The sequence below is a fragment of the Ornithodoros turicata genome, chromosome 2, assembly GCF_037126465.1.
Source record: "Ornithodoros turicata isolate Travis chromosome 2, ASM3712646v1, whole genome shotgun sequence".
Classification (NCBI taxonomy): Eukaryota; Metazoa; Arthropoda; class Arachnida; order Ixodida; family Argasidae; genus Ornithodoros; species Ornithodoros turicata.
This window is the reverse complement of record NC_088202.1, coordinates 100,096,957-100,116,901: the sequence shown is the minus strand read 5'-3', so window position 1 is coordinate 100,116,901 and position 19,945 is coordinate 100,096,957. Positions and strand designations below refer to the sequence as shown.

The 19,945-nt window shown below is 45.4% G+C and overlaps 1 protein-coding gene across 9 annotated transcripts in view; it reads right to left on the bottom strand.

The window, feature by feature from the left end:
• The window catches only part of LOC135385833 (CUGBP Elav-like family member 4), a 455,429-nt gene that overhangs the window by 163,157 nt on the left and 272,327 nt on the right, over nucleotides 1–19,945 (bottom strand). For 7 of the 9 annotated variants that reach the window (XM_064615375.1, XM_064615374.1, XM_064615377.1 and 4 more), the window contains exon 1: nucleotides 19,531–19,646. The exons of the other annotated variants lie outside the window; for them this stretch is intronic. In XM_064615375.1, coding sequence (XP_064471445.1) covers nucleotides 19,531–19,596 — 66 coding nt within the window. In that variant the 5' untranslated portion in view covers nucleotides 19,597–19,646. Of the gene's footprint in view, nucleotides 1–19,530; nucleotides 19,647–19,945 lie in introns of those variants that run through there. 9 annotated transcript variants of the gene reach the window in all.

Below are 19,945 nucleotides of genomic sequence, written 5' to 3'. Positions count from 1 at the left end.
AGTGTTGCTCATCTCTCGCGCAGATAATGCTTCATTCGTTTCACAATAGCGTCTCGGAAACAGCAAGGAAGAAGACGAAGTAAAAAACAGGAACTATGGAGGAAGTAAAGCCCTTTCTTGCCAGCGAGACTCAAATGAAGAGAGTACGGGGAAGTAGCGGAAACTTTTGTTTTTCTCTGTCTTCCCTTTAGAGGAACAAAATCGTGTGGAGAAAACAATGGTAGGGAGCTTAAGTTCTTTGTCTGCCAAGGCGCGCGGACAAGCTATAGCTGCGCACAGAAAGGGCGCCAGTATCAACAACTCAAAATATATTATCGCTGAGCTCAGTTCTATATAAGAAGGACAAAGGAACAACTCAGCTAGAGAAGCGTGTGTTGCTCGACGTATCGTCAGGGTGCCAACTTGGTTTGGGTTGCTAGGGAAATATTTTGAGCTTATGTATTAGTTACTTTTGAACGGCGCAGCTTTCATTTTCTGCTAACTATTCAAAAGACCTCTGGTAAATTTCACGAACCCAGGCACTGATCACATCACAGACCGGGGTTCTTTAGTGTCTGACTACCACGAATAGGTCGATACCTGAGATAGCTGTGTGCGTTCACACGCAAACGGAAAGAGGGGAACTGAAGTACGGGAACATCACCTGACTGCCATCGTCGTCCCTCGCTGCCAATCACATGCATGATGCGCATTATGGCACAGTCGCCAAATACTTGAGCAAATATGTTCTAAGATAGTTCAAGACCTCGGGTATTCTGCGCCTTGGTTGTAAGCACAATTACGTCTTAGTACACATGTTTGGTTTGCTGAGCCACGAATGACGGGTATTTTTTTAACCATGTCATCGTTGTGTGTTTAAATGCATTTGTCTTTTGACTTTTTGTACACTATACATAACTACTGTGCATTGAGAAGACCGCTCAACATAGCAAACATCACCGGACAACACTGAGTTTAAGCACACCGAAAAAAAAAAAAAGAATACAGTTTCATGATACTCGCCTGGCCCGTAAGTATATTAGCAACTATCGAGCCAGAGGATGGTGAAAGATTGACTTTTTTCATCTGCTTTCGATACCTGTTGCCGAAACACTATACGATACCCATATACCAATATACTACCTCGCTCCGTTTCTTTCTTTTTTTAAGTCAATAAAAGTTTCCGCTTAACAGAAAGAAATGAAATGGTAGCAGCAACATCGCCTGATGGTGATATTCATGCGGCACGCCAAATGCTGGTCCATAACAGTTGTGAAGGAAAAGTTACAGTATCACCGAAACAATATGCAGGAACTCGATTATCACGATCTGGAAGATGGTCAAAAACTGTTTTCTCGTGGACGTCGCCATATTGAAAGCGCAGCGTCGTCTTGCGGGGCGAGCGCATTTCAAAACAGTCGACCGCACAAGCCAGAGAGAAGGAAAGCACACGGGCCATGTGCTTCCTCACTGGTATTGCTCTCCTCCTCTATAGCTTGTGCCGGCTACAAAAGCGCTGGGTGTGAGGCTGGCTGGAAAACGGTGTATAAAGCTCGCATTTAAACGTCTTTTCCAGACTACCCTAAGATGATGGAATTTTTCGTCTTTTTAATTTTATCATAAGTGAAATACAAAAAAAAAAAAAGAAGAAGAAGAAAGCCATGGGGCTAGATTTTGAACTTTTCGCTATCCCGTAACGCTTGCTAAACGCTTGTGCTTCCCGGTTGACGGCCAATGCGCGTGACGGAATGAGCGCGCAAATTTTGAAAAATAGCTATAACGATCGTTATGTGCAGATCAAGATTGTTGAGCCATAAGCGAGAAAGGCCATTTCCTTTGTGGCTGAAGAAGAAGAAGAAGTCCGGAGGTTAGAACGGACCCAAAATGAGAAGAGAAATCGTCTGAATCATTACTTTCCGTGACAACTTGTTGCACCAAAGCATACTATTAGGGATAAGAGAAGAGTTCTGAATGCAAGTGCATTCAGCGTTAACGTAAATGAACTGCCTTTCTGTTCACCCTCGAATGCTAGTTGATGATGATGATGATTGAGGTTTTGTGGCGCACAAGCACCTAAGGCTATAGTGCGCCAACACTGTGGTGAAAATTATGACATCAAACGATTATGCTAAAACAATATACTTGGCAATATGTGACACAAACCATGATCTGATGTGGCAAAAACGTGTATAAGACTATATAGCTGACAGGCAGCCAATATCTTTACAAAAGTTGTGAATCCTTAAAAACGGTGACGGTACAGTTGGTGGAATTCAGCCGCCGGTTCCACCATTTTGTAAAATGCTCACAGGCTTTTCCGTTTTGGTTATGTCTATCAAACAACACTTGCCTTCCTTTCCAGTACTTGTAGAAACTTACCTGTTTTCCTCATCTGGAGATAGTCTGTTTAACTAACTAATGATCGCAGAGGAGCTCTACCAAAACTGCTTCGACCCCTGCTTGGAGTTCCATGATAGGCAAGCCTGAGCGATGGGCAAGACACGTAAACAAACAAAGCCTTCGTGTTTGTGTTTGTTTACGTGTCTTGCCCATCGCTCAGGCTTGCCATCATGGAATTTACCCACCAGCTAGCCTGCATTTACGCCATTCTGTCAACTGCTTGGAGTTCTGCTCCAACACGTACGCGCATGAAAAAGAGAAAAAAGTATCAAGACAACATGCAGGAGTTAGATTTAGAACCACTCATCTTCACCTCGAGATTTGTACGAATTACCAGTTAGCCTTCCGGAAGGTGTCAGGTTCCTTTCAAGGGCTCTATTTTTTCACCAACAAAATCGTTTTGGAGTAGCCAGTTCTGACTGGGTCGGGACTAACCTCTCCATATTTTTCTTTCTTTTTCCAATCCAATCCAATCCAATCCAATCCTTTCAACGGAAAACAGAACAAAAGACAGGGACGAATACTTTTCCTAAAGGAAGAATTTGCAGCTCTTGTACTTCTTTTCTCAGTCCTCTCTATCGATGTCTGTCTGTCTGTCTTTTTTTCTTTCTTTTTTACTCTGAGAAAGACAGAAAGGTGATGTGAAATCCGTTTGCATGCTGTACATCGAACACATCGAAGCCGAGACGTGGTGTGCGAAGTCCAACTCAATCTGAAAGTTAAGAGGACACAGGGGAGGTGATCAAAGACGCAGGTCCTACCGCTCGGACAGGAATCGATCTGAACACGGTGCCTGTGCCTCCCTGCGGCGAAACAGTGTATTACAGCGGCGAAGCAGCAGCAGCAGTGGCTGACTCGACCCCCGTAGGGCTAGCGTCTCCGAGACGTGCGTCTGCCATTAATCATGCTGTGTCTGCAGGTCACTCACTGGTACTTTTTTTTTAGGAGACTGTTCTCCGTGGAGTGGGGCAGACTTTTAGATCGCAGCTCTATCACTGCGGTATTCGTACGGGCGTACTGCAAAGCCGGACTACATTTGCTGCGATAGCTCGAAGCGTTTACATTGTTTCTCTTTGCTATATTTCTTCTGTTACATAAACGTACATACGTTCTGTTTGATAAACACAGATGTCACTCCTGGTGTAATTAGTCGACAGCGCTCTGTCGACTAATTACACCAGGACGGACATCTGTGTTTATCAAAGAGTGGCTTCCCCATCATGCTGAGCGTTTTTGGGACCAATACAGTGCATTGGTTGTGCAAGTACAGTGTGCAAGCGAAGACGGCCTTCTAAGTGGCAGTGCTAAAAAAGTGAACTATTCAAATCCCGCGTTAAACAGCCACATAACGTGACAATAAAAAGTAATCGTTTCCAGAGCCGAAGCCAGAGCCGTTTCAAAGCATCGGGGGGGGGGGGGGGGGGGGGCAGAGTGGCAACCGTCCCAGGCGCCTGCCCTAGAGGAGGCGCCGGACATCAGTTTTTTTTTTTTTTTTTTCATTGTAGACTTCAAAACTTAGAGTAGTCTTTGATTATTGGCTTTCGTTCACTTGGAACATCTCTATTTAGCCTTGCAGTGCAGAACATTTATGAAACAAAATAATATTATGTGCGGCCAACTACATTCCATGAATACATACATGTAAATTCTAGGCCTTTTTCCCTTGCGGAGAATGGTTGGGGGGGAGGGGTCACCCTTAGCCCGCACAAGGCAGCAGGACGTCTCTGTCAGTGGTAATTGATTTTCGCCCTTTTATCCTCGTCCGCTACTCCGGATAATGGCGAGAGCACTCAGCAAGCTTCAAGAACTTACAAGGAACTGTCAACACAGTGAAAAGTATAGAAAAAAATATGGAAATCTGCAAGGACACTTCCAGCGGTTGACAGCTGGTGCTATCAGGAACAGTGCCACTCAAACAATGGTGAGCTGCTCAGTTCGAGTGAAATGACGCGAAAAGCGAAAGGCAGATGGTATGAACCCAACCATACGAGGAAACGATTGTTTCGCGCTGTCAACTTTACCTTTCGATGGAAGACATCTCGAGCACCGAATGCCACCCTTATCAGAAGATCCTGGATCGCTTCACGTCGAAGCGCTGTCTTCCAAGAGCAGTACCGGCGCCCAATATGTGCATATACACTATCGCGATATCAAGGAAGAGCGTGACACTTCGCATAATTGGGAACTCACTGCTTATTACTGCAGCTATTTTCTGTCTTGCCCAATCAGTATCTCACTTGCCTTTCACTCTCGAACGAAACGCTTCATTAAGCAGACACGTTCTATCTCTAACGACGTCACCAATACGCTAAAGCGGCCACGATCCCCTGGAGAGGCTGCAATGGAAGGGGACCCTTTGAAGCGTTATGCGAACTCAAATTTTTGCCGCTGCCTTATCTTCAATTTCCCGTCGACGGCGGGTTACTGTGGCAGAAGAAAATTCGGTTCAGAAGAAGGCGGGATAGGGCACCGGTGTGCCAGGGTGATCGTAGCGGTAAGTAGGGTTATTAGAGCCTAGCGGAGGGGGGAAAAAGAAAGAAAAGCCTCGCCTTATTAAAATACGGCGAGATTCTTTCATTACGCCAGCTTAGTATCATAACGCGCGGGGACGCGAAGTTGGTGAAGTGCAGTCTTGATAAGAAAATTATTAATAGTGGTACGCGGTAGTGGAGAGATGATATTGTGGCGCCACCTATCGAATGATGTTTGGGATGGCGATACATTCCTTCTATACCACCGCCACCTAGATGCACAAAACCAACTTAAAGGGATGTTCGCATCCGGAAACCCACCTAGCATCGGCTTGGCTACTCTTGGCTAATTTTTTCGTCTACTTGGCTAATTTTTGCGTTCGAAAAGTGCTTAGATTTTTAATGAACGAATTTTAAAGATCAGCGCCGCAGCCGCAGAGGCTCCGGCGACGCGACGTCACAACCTAAGCGAAGGAGTGAAAGGGCGACGCTCAGAGGAGGAAAGGCGCCGTCAAGATGCCCGGTAACTCTGTGAGACGTCCGCACGGCCGTGTCATTCCTTTTCTTAGGGTCGCGCCCTCATTGGTTCTTAGGGAATGACGTTTTCTCGTTTTTTCCAAAAAGGGAATTCCGGAATACTGTAAATATCCGGCGTCTGCTCTTGTTATGCATTCCATCCAATAACAGTCAAACTACGCCACTGTTTCGCGTGGGATTTTCGACACCGTGTTCAGCGGTCCACGAGGAATAAAATAGCACTATAATTTTGAAATCCACTTGAACGGATGCGACCTTCCCTTTAATGTCTCCTCTTACTCATCCGTCACGTGGAAATAGTGTCACGAAATCGGCTGCTTCAAATCGCCACAGACGACTTCATGCGTGCGCAGTTCCTGCCCAGATACGGCTGATGACTGCTCGTCTCCATAGCTACGACCGCCGAAAGCACGGTCGTGATTGGCGGACTCTTAATGACTACGTCACGTCGTTCAAGCGACGAAAGCTTTCTTTATCTTGGTGGTACAGGCTGTACTTCGAGAATACGGTGCTGGTAGTGACGCTGGCAGAGGGCAACAAGAAAGGATGCGCCATATACATCACACGGATGGTAGAAGAATACGCTGGACTCCCCAATGAGGTTCTCAAAGAAAGACCCATCATGGAAGCGAAGCATCAGAACTATTTCGTGCGTTATGCTGGTTAAAATTCATAGCCGCTGAACAATGCAAGAAACTGGGTACACCAGTGACAGATTATTTATTCTGCAGTGAAGAATAACGGCAATAGGCAAAACGGGTATGGCTGCGTTCACACGGGCCAACTTTCTGTCAACTTCATGACCAACTTCAAGACGGTGCCGTCTCCGCGTTTACACGTGCCAACTCGGTAACTCCACCCACAAACAACCTTACGGCAATCTGCAGCATGTCGCCACACAAACAGGCTGACTCCACCTTACGTGTCAATCTACTTCCAATTTTTTTTATGGCAGTCTGAGTGTATCGGTTCAAATCTAACTCTAGTTCGTGCCGACGTTGCGTAATGGATAGCGCACCAACGGTGCACATTTGATTCCTGCCGCTGTATGGCTTTTAGTATACAAGTACAACATGACTATCCACCTGGAATTCATTAATTAACTCATTAATTAAGTGATTTCGCGCAAAAGCGAGATAGCAGAATGAGAGACTATACTCGTTGAAAGCTATTCCACGTTTTAAAAAATCCTGAAACACGCACGTGCGTTAAAATATCCATCCCCGAATTGTGATATGCAAATGAGCAGAAACCGAAACCGCGGCGACCGGGAACGCAGTGAGCACAGCGTTCATTTCACTTCAGAGGGCCACGTGATTTTGAGCAATGAAGACGATTGGAGTAGATACCGATCTGCTGGCCAGGTAAACCCCTTACCAGCTCAGATAAGCCTCCGTCGGCGAAGCTGATGCTCTTCTCAGGTGCGCATTTTCGATTTCGGGCCATTTGCATAGCGAAATCCAGCTATGGATATTTCACGGCACGCGCTCTTTCCTTGATTTTTAAAAGATAGAATGCATTTCATTCGAGGATTATCTCCCGTTCTGCTATCTCGCTTTTGCCCGAAAGTCGCTAATTGAAGAGTTAATTAATGAATTTTAGGTGATCAATCATCTTGTAGTTGCATAATTTCTTCGAGAGGATGTCCACCTGGCCGTACAACTCAACTGCAAAAACGACGTCAACAACAATAACTTTATTTTAAGATGATGAATGGGGAGTTTCATCGCCAGGCGCTGGTGGTGATGCGGGGAATGAAATAATGAGCCCCTTCACAATAAACTTTAAGCAATAATCTCTTATAGCTTTTTTATAAACATTCTGTAAGAGATAATAAAAAATAAAAAACGCCCTGCATGAATGGATCCGTTTTATACGTTGTTCCCAATGAACACGTTGGTCCCACATTCGTAATTTGAACGGATGTTTCACTGCTGGGGTTTTTAGAACTGCGACTTTTTCAAGCCACCGTCGATGGTGGCGCCGAATGGCGGACAGAGACGTCTCCAGAAACGGGAAGTGACGTTTTATCCGTGCACGCTTGCCCGAATGCAGTTCTCCAGAGGCCAGCTCCCGCTTTACAAGTGTCTCCGTCGACATGGAAGCGATAAACTACGCACTTCCTTTCTCGACGATAAAACGTCACGACAAAAAATTCGTGATTAGGTGAAGAGTTGAGGGCGACGGAGGAGATCGCACAGTGCGTGATCTTCGGACTGCAATAGCCTCGTAACGCGAGATCGCAGAGACATAGCGTTTCGATGTCCTTGTTAAGTACACATAAATCAAGCTTTACAACGTGTTGTCTTCAAAAGTTTGTAAATGTTTTCACAAGCCCTCTAAGAAACGTTCATACGCAGCAAGAATCACGTGTTCAAAACCTATTCAAGCCACATCGAAAGCACCGCGGCAGACGACAGATTCGATGGGTATGTATCTGCTCAATATGATTTTTATCCCACTAGTTATCGCAACCATCGTAGGCAGGAGAGGTTACCAAGGTAACGCGACCTATCAAACTCAGCTGCACTAATGTTTTTTGTACTCGAGACAAAAATACCCCGAGCGCACTTTATTCTCAGCCCTGGCTTTAGCAGCACAGCAGAGTGTTTTCTTTTTTCTTCCTTTTCCTCCAATACGAAACAAATATACAAAAATAGGGTTCAGGGTACTTAAGCTAAAATTTTCATACGGACATGGGATTCCTACGACAACATCCCCAGCTGAGGAAACATAATTTAATGCGTTCACGTTAGAAAGACCTGTTGAACTCTAAAGGTAAAGTAAACGCGTGTGCTTTACTTAGGCCGCTGTGTCTCTTTTATTCCTCTCCGCAGAGGCTGTTGCTCTTGGAGAACTGTTCGCGACAGATCCGGTCGATAGAGGGCGGCTCCAAAAATGGGCTCACGTACGTGCATTAAGGAGACGTCGGATTGCGGATCCAGTAGACGTCGATCCAACGAATTATAGAGAGAAAGCGTGTCGTATGTGCCGTTCGCGTATCAAAAACCACTTATGCGAATGTCTATAGGTAATATACTGCTCGTCCGACAGTTGCGTATAGATGCATGCAGCAATTAACTGCTGCATTATCACCCCCTATTTCGAAAACGTTACGGCGGCGGTCCTAGGGAAGCAATGTGGGTGCGTTTGTCCCTATACTTGTCGTTCACCGGAAGAACTTGTATATGTATTGTGGATTACGGCACGTCAGTCGCTCGTCAACGAAGCAAGTTGAAAGCTCTTTGCAATCAACCAGAGAACCGAAACTTCGACATCCTGGAAAAGCTGGAAATTTGGGAGCCTAACCAGTGGGACGTGGCGTACACAGCATTCGAAAAATTCATACTGAACTGTTAAACCACAGAAACCAGTTTTCTCGCTTTTTGTGGAGGGGTAACCAAACCTGCTAGCTGGTGTGGGCAATATCCCCTCGATGCATTTTTTTTTTTACCGTAACAATCGTCCAATGAAAAAAGAATGCATACGCTCTAATCGCAGTGTATGGAATCAAAGCCTGCGATCCAAATCCGATCTGCATGCCGCCATATCAGCCATGCAAGCAGGTGGTGGAGGTGGTGGGGACACGACGTTGAAAGAAGAAGAGAGGCGAGGACTGCCTGCTCAGAGTAGGCGGCAGGTTTCACTCCTTTGTAGAAGCGACAAAATAGGGAAAGGCGAGAAGAACGAACAGGATGGGGAGAGAGAGGGACCAGGTCGGTAAAAAGACGACACCACCAGCGCCACCACCCTAACCTCCAGAGCCTGTAAAAGTGAGGAAGAAGATAATACGGGTAGGAGAACACAGGATCATAACGGCAGGAAACAACTCAAGTAGAAGTAGAAATAGATGGAATAAGCAACACGGGATCTTCAGTCGCTCCTCCTAGTATACACTATACACAAGAGCAACTCATGCAAAAGGGATTCTACACAATAGATTACAGGACGAAGGGGAAAACGGCGAGCGAGAGACAACACAGAGACAACACCAGACAGGCTGAGGCTATCAACTGCATTAATGGGAACACGGCACTTAACACAACAGAAGGAAGGTCAAGGTACAAAGTGGCTCTAGCGCAGTGTTTCTCCGACTGCGGGTCATGACCCCCAAATGGGTCATGAGCCTTTTTCTGGGGTCATGGAAGGTCCAAGCAGACATGCGATATGCCTTGAGCCACAGAGGCCACCGTATTGATTTGCGTATATCAAGAAAGCAAATACATCCTTCTCATTAAAATACATGATTATATCAATCCTTGTTAAAAACATTATTACGCATTTTTGGTAGCTCTCTCTGTGGTTAATGTCTTTTAAATAAATTACAATGTAAATGTATCTGCGTCATTGAAAAAAGTAAATTTTGGGGAGGCTTATAAAGGTGGGGGGTATGGTAGGTTTGGTACTGCTCAAAGGGGTGACGTACTGGAGAAGTTTGAGAAACACTGCTCTAGTTGCTTGAACTACCAAGAAGCTTGCCAATAAATTCCCCCAATTTTTTTTCTGCCAATAAACCCCCCTTCCCCGTAGCCGCTGATCACATGATTGTCGACATTGCGATATGTTCAATCGCAACGACTCCAGTATTCGTGGTTTCTCTTCATAGTGTACAATAAGTGCCAAATATGAGACACAATCTCTTCGTTACTCATAATTACGCAGTCTACCGTAACAATGCAACATCGCAGATTAACTTCGTCGAAGCGCAACACATTGTCTGTAAACATTCAGAGAGCCAACGATCCCATACTCAAGAGTTCTCAACACTTCCTGCAATACCACTATGAAGCCCATTTACTGTCATATCTTAATATTTCCCCCGAGTATCACACCGTCATCCTCATGAATCTCAGCGGTCCCATATTGCCTATCGGGTCGAGGCCCACATCGACCCTCTTAAAGAAGCTATACTAAGCGAAACAGCGCACGATAGGAACTCTCGCCAAAATTCAGCAAAGGCCAATGCTATCCGCGCATAATCTCCCAGCATCGGTAAGTCACGGAGAGTTGAAGTGCAGTTTATATAGGATGGTGGCCACGGAAGGCGAACTGATTCACGCCAAATGGCTCCCATGCTGACGGGAGCACCCGTTAAGACGCCTTATCGCCTTCTTCAAAGGGCACGTGCACAGCTGCGAATAAAGGAAACCTCGAAAAGCGCAGTCCTGGCAACGCATTCAACGCCAACTGGGTGCGAAATTTAGCTATTTGCATGCGCGAGCCTCGCGAAACCAGTGAAAACAGTAAGAGTCTTTGCACTGGCTTATCGCTGTGCGCTTCCTGTCTGGGGAAAAGTTGCGCCTTCGCAGTGAGTTCGTGTGTGGAGACGGTATAGATCCCACTTTCGATAATAAAATGAAGGTTGAAGAATTGGAAGCTAACGGGAATAAAGCGAAAAACTAGCGGGTAAATACTTTTTTTTTGTGTTAGCGCCGCGAAGCAACTGTGGCTATGAGCGGCGTACATACGTGGAGAGGTGATAGAGCACAGCATGAAGGAGCGTGGGGCAAGGTTAGTATAGAATGCGTCCTGGACCGACTTCAAGGGGAATTGTGCGCGGGCAAACACATAGGTGGTTTATGAAGTATTTAGGGTCTGATGTTTTTGGGTTAAATGTCCTCCGCGAATGCGGGGGTGAGTCGGGTGCTATTGAGACAATCGGGTGTTATCGAGTTGCTTCTTCTTCTGTTTTTTTTTTTCTGTCCAGCGAGCGGCCCGTAGTCAGAGGTGCACATATTGATCAAACATGCATTCCTCGCGATGTATAGTAATGTATATTACCACATGATGTAACATTAAATGTGCTTTGCATACTTTATTGTTGCACTCAGGTAATGTTTTCAGAGGAAGAGATCCTCTAAATTTTAATCAGACGAGACTTTCGTGCAGGTGTCTGCACTTCTTCAGGTCTTGACCTGAAGGTCAGGTCAGACCTGGAGAAGTGCAGCCTTCTACACGAAAGTCTCGTCTAATTAAAATTTAGATGCTCTTAATTGTCTTCTTTCGGTTGTGACTCTCTGTCGGCGGATACTTGCACATGGCTCTTCTTCGTCCCTATGCTGCATACATCTATGATGTACACCAAATTCGCACTTTTGTATGAGTTTTTTTTTTTATATATATATATATAGATGAGGCATTCAGGTCAACGAGGAGGCAGATTTGGCGGCTGCTGCGGCCCGCCGTATCTCCAGAGCCGTGCCCATTATCCTCTCCAACGGAGATAGACGCTTCTACTTGTCGGCGTTTGTGTCACCCTTGGCCCGCGAGCAATGGCGCCATGACATCACTCAATGGTCTCTCCTCCATGCAGTGGACCCGTCATTATCATTTAAGATGCCAGGTGGTTTCCCTCGCAGCTTTACGTCACTTCTGCGGCGTCTACGACTCAACGTCGCCTTCACCCCTGTGTTCCGGGTTAACCTGGGATACAGTAACACGGCACTGTGCCCAGCTTGCCACACCCCAGCTACGATCCTCCATATCATCGAGGACTGTGACCGGTACACGTGTGAACGCCGGGTGTTTCGACGCCAACTTGAGCTCCTTGACCATAGACCATTCAGCTTGTCCAAAGTACTTGGTCCACGCAGCTCCCCTGCGCATCAGTGCCGGGCTCTTCGCTCACTTTTTGCTTTCATGCAAGCTACTGGACTCCTCGAAGAGCTCTAAACAGAACTACGGCCTGTCGTCGCTTCGCATTCCCCATAATTCCTCCTCTCATATTAACCTCTGTGAAGTGGGGTAGGGTCCCGTGGCTACCACGGGGAAACATCCCATGTCATCATCACTTCTTCATTTATTGTTGTTGCTGTTGTTAGATCAGGATCAAGCCTGATAAAAGCTCAATTACAAGTATCACCTTCTGATACGTGTAGGTAGGATAGATGAAGCATAAAGTTACAAATAAAATGTCGTGACGAGAAGCAAGTGAAAGGCTGGGAATGATACCCATAGCTCTCATTGGCAGAGCCAGCTATTGCAAGCTATATTTTCTGGATTAAACTCTCCACGTAAGCATAACCCATAGAATGCTCTCGTTTACATGCTGGTCGAAATTCAGAAACTGAAATTCAGTGTTCCGTCCACGCTACTTCGAATTGTGCAGACGCTTTTCCACGGGTTCTGTCTGAACGTCCCGTACGGGCACCAATTCCTCCATAAAATTGGGAAGGCTGATTTAGTGAACTGTACACTTTGTGCGACCGTGGAAGACACTGAGCACGTTCTCGTGCACTGTCCCAGGTATGCATCTCAAAAAGCCACATTGCAATCTACTCTGGACCGATTGGACAACCGAACTTTGACCTAGAAAAAGCACTGGGTACTTGGCCACCTCCCAAGTGGGACTTTGCCTTGTAAGTGCTTGTGACTTTTATACAGAGTAGTGCATTGGAGGCAGTTAGGACCGCGTTTGACTTTTGACTGACTAGCGTTTCATTTAAACGCTTATTTGGTCTTGTGTCTCTTCTTTTCTTCGTTTTTTTTTTCTTTTTTTGAGGAGGGGGGCGGGGAGTAGCAGAATTCGTCGTGCGATGAATTCAATCTCTCCTCTTTTTTTCAACATCGTACAGTGTACATAAGCGTCATGTTGTATTTCTACACGCAATCATCAGCAACTACATGCATAGATAGAAAAAAAAAGAGACGTCGGTCAACTACATTTTTGGTTTGTTTGTAAGAAAAAGAACTCGTTGAACTCGTCTCCCGACTTGTTCTGCTATCCCTAACATATATTCTCACCCCCATCCCCACAAAAAAAAAAGGAAAAAAAATCATGTGCTCTACTCGCAAGTTCGCTATTCACACGTTCGCCATTCAGAAGTCCACTATTCACATGCTCACTCGAAATCCACTATTCACAGTTATCCACTATTCACAACTATCCTCTATTCACAATTATCCCAAGATCATGCACAGAGAATCCTAAAAGGTTGTGTCCATCCCACAGTATGTAGTAGACTTATTTGTTCAGAGCTGTAGGTCTACTACATACTTGTCTCCGGTGCGTATCATCGCACTGAAACTGTGTGGATGACACAGCTATACACGCTGCTCAACGTCGGAATATTGTGGTAAGCGTCCGAAAAGGGCACACAGCCTTGTGCCGCCTGTAGAAAGCTCCGAGTAGAAGTAGTAAAGTCATTAGGATTCAACTTGCTGCGCCTAAAATCGAATTTAGAACTGCACTCTAAAAAGACGCAGCGCTTTAGCTTCGAAGCCGTTCATCCCAGAACTTCGCTGCAGGTTCATAAACGCACTCAAAAATCGTTTCCACTTTTTTTTTGTTTTTTTTGTATGTACCTTCTTTAAAGGGCTCCCAGAAACGACGTCATTTAAAAAAAGAAAAAAAAAGGAGAGGTATAAGGCAGAACCAACTTTGATGTGAGTCGGAACTAGTAATAAACTGCAATTTAAACTCTTAGATCCGCCAAACTCTTCAATGTCGAGCTATATTTATTTTGCGACACAATCAACTAGTCCGAAGATTCTCAAATCCGGCGGCTCTGCAAATTGAGTTTGCCGCTCCAGCTACGGATGATTTATTACAGCGCAACGGCTCCAAGCAGTTGGAATGGCAAGACTCAAATCCTCATCCAAAGTATACGCTACGACGAGCGCGATTGCTGCAGGCGAAGCTCGATGGGAGAAAGTAAGACCCGCTGGGAGACGAACTTCGGGTCACCTCGCCAATTGTAAAACGATAGCAGCGAGTAAATCGTAGAAGGCCCCCAGTGTAAGGTGTTTAAAATAATGCCTCAGTCAGGGCTTTGGTGCACCAACAAACATCTGGAATATAAAGTTGACGTGAACTGCACATGGTGATGGTTGCAGGACTTGATTGATTGAGATATAAAAAAAATATATAGAGATGTGAGACCAGACAAACGCGGGTCAGCCTACTCCAGTACTCGTTGATAGAAAAGAAAGCACAACCCTCAAGATGACAAAGAGGCATTTGAGAAAGAAGAAGAAAAGCCACACAAAAACAATAGAAAACAAACAGGATCCACCTGATGAAAGAGTCCAGTAAATGAAATAAGAGTTCAAATGAACGCAGACTAAATACACCAATGAACCTCATCACATCGCGTAATGCACTCCGTCCTTAGCACAGCAGCCGAGAAACACGGAGACATCAGAGGACGTCGAGAAGGTCACATGATTTCAAAAATTCCATAACCGCATGTATGGCCGGTACTTGGTGACCCACAGGCCAGTATCCAATAACTTTCGATTCTTTTGTTATTTACGGAGTGATTAGCCTGCATGCGCTGCCCTGCCTACATGCCATCCTGTTGCACAAGGACGGCATAGAGGTACATACATGCGTACCAAATAAAAAATAAAAAAGAGGGAGGGAACAAGTGCGCCAATAACATGCCAGTAATACAGAAGGAAAGGCAGCCAAGAATTAGCACTGAGTGACACAGGACGTGACAAGCGGCTCTTGCTGGAATATTTGAACACGAATTACATACGGGCCATAACGTCCAAACACGCTGTGTGAATAACACAAGCAATTTTATCACGTAAGCAGGTGGGAGAGCAAAAGCAAGCGCGAGAAAGAAATTAAAGAACAGAAAAAACAGAAAACAGTCCCCTGCAGTCAAATTGTTTCACATCAAGTTTACTTTCAAAGCGGATATGAAATAAAATTGAGATTATATTACTAGAACGCACTCAGTCTAACCAATTGTCTTTTAATGACTTTTCGATTCCCATTTGAGTGGCAAGAAAACAAAAAGGTCACCCCGCACGACACAACCTATATACGATGGACTTCTTTTTTTTTCTGTCTCACTCAATTCTTTTTCGTCTCGCTTCTGCATTTCTCATCGATTTTTAAACGGCTGCTTTTCTCAGCGTGCGTAATTGGAAAGGCGTTGTGTTTGCTTTGGAGGCAAGTAGAAAGGCCCAAAGCATGTGTCATCCGGGGCTGCGGGAGAAAACGAACGGGGCGGCCTCCAACCTGTCACTCAGGACAGGCGACAGATTGTTCGAACGCCGCGATTCTTTAATGTGGATAACTGTAATTTCGAAAGAAGGAATGCTGTACAGGCCTCGGGTGAAAGCAGGTTTCTCTCTACCCTATGCATTTGTCTCCCACAAGGGCCTTTGATGAATCTTCCTCGAAAGTGTCGCAAACAAAATGGGCGTCAATACAACGATGTACCTCGCACACTCCCCTCTTTAATCGATGCTTCCTTCTGTTGCCAAACGGTATGACCAAGCATTCAGGTCGTGTGACAGTGGGGTTCTTATCCAGCGAAAATAAGTTTACTGTAACAAAAAAAAAAGTTAATGACTAACAAGAAGTACGAATGGATAAGAGAAAAGTATTGCAATTACAGAAGTAAGCTTAGACGAGGAGAACAGAACTCTCTTTGCACACCTAGTTAGCAAAGTTTTTCAGATGTTCCAATCTTGGTGTGATTGAGACTAGATGAAACGAAAACTGTGCAGTTGCTATCTTGATGACATTGTCACTCACTAACGCCTGTGGGAACGACAAGAAACCGGTGCCTTGCTATTTGCTTCTCCGTCTAGCTTCCTTGAAGGAAGGAAGGTACAAAAGCCAAAGAACTGCCACAGCCCTGCTCCGCTTCCTGTAAGATTTGGGCCTTGCGTCCACCCTCTGACCGGCCTTGCTCGTGCCTGTGCTGCTATGACTGTTTTTCTTTAATTGCTTTTTAGTAGTAAGCCGGCATGAACCTGGCTGACTTTTCCTCTTTTCTTTTCTTTCTATTAAACATATCCGCCCCCCCTCCCAAACACGAAGAAAAATATTGTGTCCACGTCTGTCTGTCTGTCTCTTCAACGCGGCTCAACGGTTCAACACAGTGTGTTACGTCTGTGTATTACGTCTCTTCTTTGCTGAATCCTTTCTCATCCTTGTGTGTTACATACTCTTGTGCCTCTGATTAACCACAGTCGCGTCGCTGCCGTGTCATTCTCAGATATCGGATAGGAATAGGAACGTTCTCGGGGTACTCATAGGGACTTGCAACAACGTGAGGACTGTAAAGAGTATACTTCGTTGTAACTGAATGTCGTTGACCACCGCTGAAATCTGTATTTCGACGACCTCATGCTCCTGCCTCTGCTGTAGTGCCAGGTTTGCAAACTAAATAATATATATTTTGCAGTTGCAGTTCCCCTTTGCTGTTGCAGTTCTCCGGTCTCCCCACGTTTTCCATATAACGGCCCGTCAAAGCGGCCAGCGTGAAATCAGTCCGAACCACATGCGGACTGAAAGAGCGGAGCTTAAAACGCGCCCACTTGCTTTGTGGAAACAGAAATGGCGTGCGAGGGGGACCTCCATTATGCAAATAGCGCTCGACAAGACAGATATGTAAAAAGTCGGCCGCGAATCAAGACAGCCAGAAAATAAGTCCGAACCACGGCAGCTGCTAGGAATAAGTCCAAACTGGCGACGACTAGGGAGCCCCTGACGGCTGCTGGCGCTTCATTCGTCTTGGGTTGACGAGAGATGGGGAACGTGGTTGCCCCGGAGCTTGCGAATTAAAGGACAACACTAGAGGAAACGCGTACGCGGGAGAAAAATGCTGCGAGAAAACGTGCAGTAGGAGGATGGGTGGAATCGATGAGAGGACGAGTCTGTGCGATGTCTGCATTTGACGGGAGCAATAACCTCTGTAGATGTGACCACGGAGTGAGAAAATAGTTTTACAGGGCTGGTAATTGGCGCTACTATGTCATATGATTGATTATTTCAGTGATGTCTCGATGGACACTGCGATAGTGATGATGACAGTAAAAAAAAAAAAAAAAAAAAAAGTTCTCACGTATGTCGCCGGCTGCTTCAGGACGTTTATGAAGGCAATATTATGGTAAATCAGTACGCAAGAAACGGAAGGAAGGAAAGCCAGTGACAACCGCCTTATTGGGGTGAGCTTTCCTGTGAAACGCTTTTCTTTGTGCGGGCCTACCTGACAGAAGAGCGTGGGTACGGAAGCGGCTGCCGGGATTACAGACGGATAAGTTACCTTGATGAAATAAGGAGAGAAACAGCAAAGAAACGTAGGTAATTCGTGGCCGGATAAATCGTCTTCCCGATAGCGATATCGATTACTCAATGATTTATATGTAGCGTTCCGACGTCGTGAGCCGCGTCGCCACTATTGCTTTTCTGTAAATTTACTAATGCTGTGTGGGGTTTCTACAGCCTCCACCGAAGTCTCAACCCGCTGCATACACGCTCCTCTTTGGAGTCTCCCGGGAAGGTCTAACTATACTCTTAACTCTGTACCTTTTATTATAACCTTTAGCGACGTGTAACCTCTATATAGAGGTAGATTTCAAAATATCGTATAGGTTACCCGCCCGAAACCTCTATATAGAGGTTAAAAACGACTTGTAACCTGACATTGTAGGAGCACTAGAAGTTACTTTTGAATTCAACCCAAATCCAATCGTCGTAGCTTATAAATGTACCCTTTATAGGGACGTTGTAACTTCTAAACGAATTCCGCGTCTGCATTTCCTTCGGTTGTTTTTCTTGTTTGTTTACGAAGTAAGCTTTATAATAGGTACTGAACAAAAGTTGCTGCGTTCTTGTTCTATAGCCGCACGTTCAATGTGGGAGCTTCGGGTCAGTGTGTGTGTTATTGTGTCTCTGTTTTGCAAGAACTGCGCAATGGAACTTTATCAGGGTATTTGTACGGCATGTTCGCTACAAAGTTTCCGTTGTTATGTTTTTGCCGAACAGGCTAGCAAAGCTCATCGCAGCGTCTGTCTGCCTGTCTCTTCAACGCGGCTCAACGGTTCAACAAAATGTGTTACGTGCGTGTATTACGTCCCTTCTTTGCTGAATCCTTTCTCATCCTTGTGTGTTACATACTCGTGTGCCTCTGATTAACCACAGTCGCGTCGCTGACGTGTCATTCTCAGATATCGGAAAGGAATAGGAACGTTCTCAGGGTACTCATAGGGACTTGCGACAACGTGAGGACTGTAAAGAGTATACTTCGTTGTAACTGAATGTCGTTGACCACCGCTGAAATCTGTATTACGACGTCCTCATGCTCCTGCCTCTGCTGTAGTGCCAGGTTTGCAAACTAAATAATATATATTTTGCAGTTGCAGTTATTTCTTCCTTTCTTCCTTGTGCATGTGAATCTGTGCATGTATATAGTGATCACTTCTTTTTTAGCCACTGGATAGCTCTAGATGAATTCAGTATGCTATAGTTGAATGTTGCAAAAGGCAGTATATGTTCTGTACTAATAAGAGCTAATTTTGAATACCATTTTTTATGTAGCGTCTGTGAAGAGGTAGGCGTCTTAGAGGCTGCCATGCCTGGCCAAACTGTAACTTTTACGACTGTGTGGCGGTTAGGAGACAGTAACCTCTAATTATAGGTGATCTGTGTAACATTTATAGAGGGTATTGCCTATAGGTTACACGGTAACTTCTGAAATAGAGAGTAAAAATTTTGAAATTTTTTATCCTTTACTAGACGGTACTAGATTTAGAGTGTACCGTCTACTATGCATTTTGCCAAGTTGTCGGCGTCAGAAAAACCTCGCAACATCGGGATCACACGAAGCATAACTCATAGGTAGGGTTCCGCGTTTTCGCTTTTAATCGAAAAATACCGAAAAACATACGCCGGGTAAATTTTCCCTCATTCGGTTTTAATCGGAAAACACCGAACACAGAGGGACGTTCCAGGAACGCTGAGAGAAATAAATTGCTGCACATGCCCAGCAAGTTCTTGATACAGATAAGAAAACCATACAGAAAATACAGAAATACGGTCGTTGTAAAAAAAATTCCTTTTATTTTTTCGTTAGCCGTGAAACGCCACCGCAGCGAACAACGCCATGTTGAATGAGCGTCGTGCGGAAATTGCATTGTGATTTCTATTCGCCGATAATTGTCGGGTAAACCATGTACACGCCAGGGAAAAACATAGAAAAACGCCGATTTCGTGAAAATCAATAAACACCGAAAAACATACGCCGAATCCACCCAAAAATAAAAACCGAAGACGCGGAACCGTACTCATAGGGAATGAGCCCCATATCAGGTGGCTAACAATCAATCATATGGGATTGCACATAGAGGTCAGCATCCTCGTCATGAACTCACACACAGCAACAAACTAGGAGCTTACCACAGCGTCACACCGTTTCCTATGTCGTACTTTCCGTTTTTTCAACACTCCAGCAGAAACAGGCATCCTGTTGGTTCTACCACGCAGCGGCGCACTTCATTTTCCGCGCATACTCGGGGAAACCAGTTTGCTGACTGACTCCGCTGAATAAGCAGATATAAGCAACCCCCACAGAAGTAAAAATATGACGAAAGTGGGCGAAATGAAAGCCGAGGATGTGATCCCAATCGGGGACGCTATTTCGGGCAAACCAGGACCACGACTGCGGGGTTGCCTGGCACTTGTCAGCAGCTCCCGCTAAAACACAAGTATCCTCCCCCGCTGCAGACAGATTTCGCGTCCAACGGTTGAGCAACCAACAGGTGAAAATGGGCTGCCTCTACTCGCGTCGATCGTTCTTGGTTGCGCAGATGCT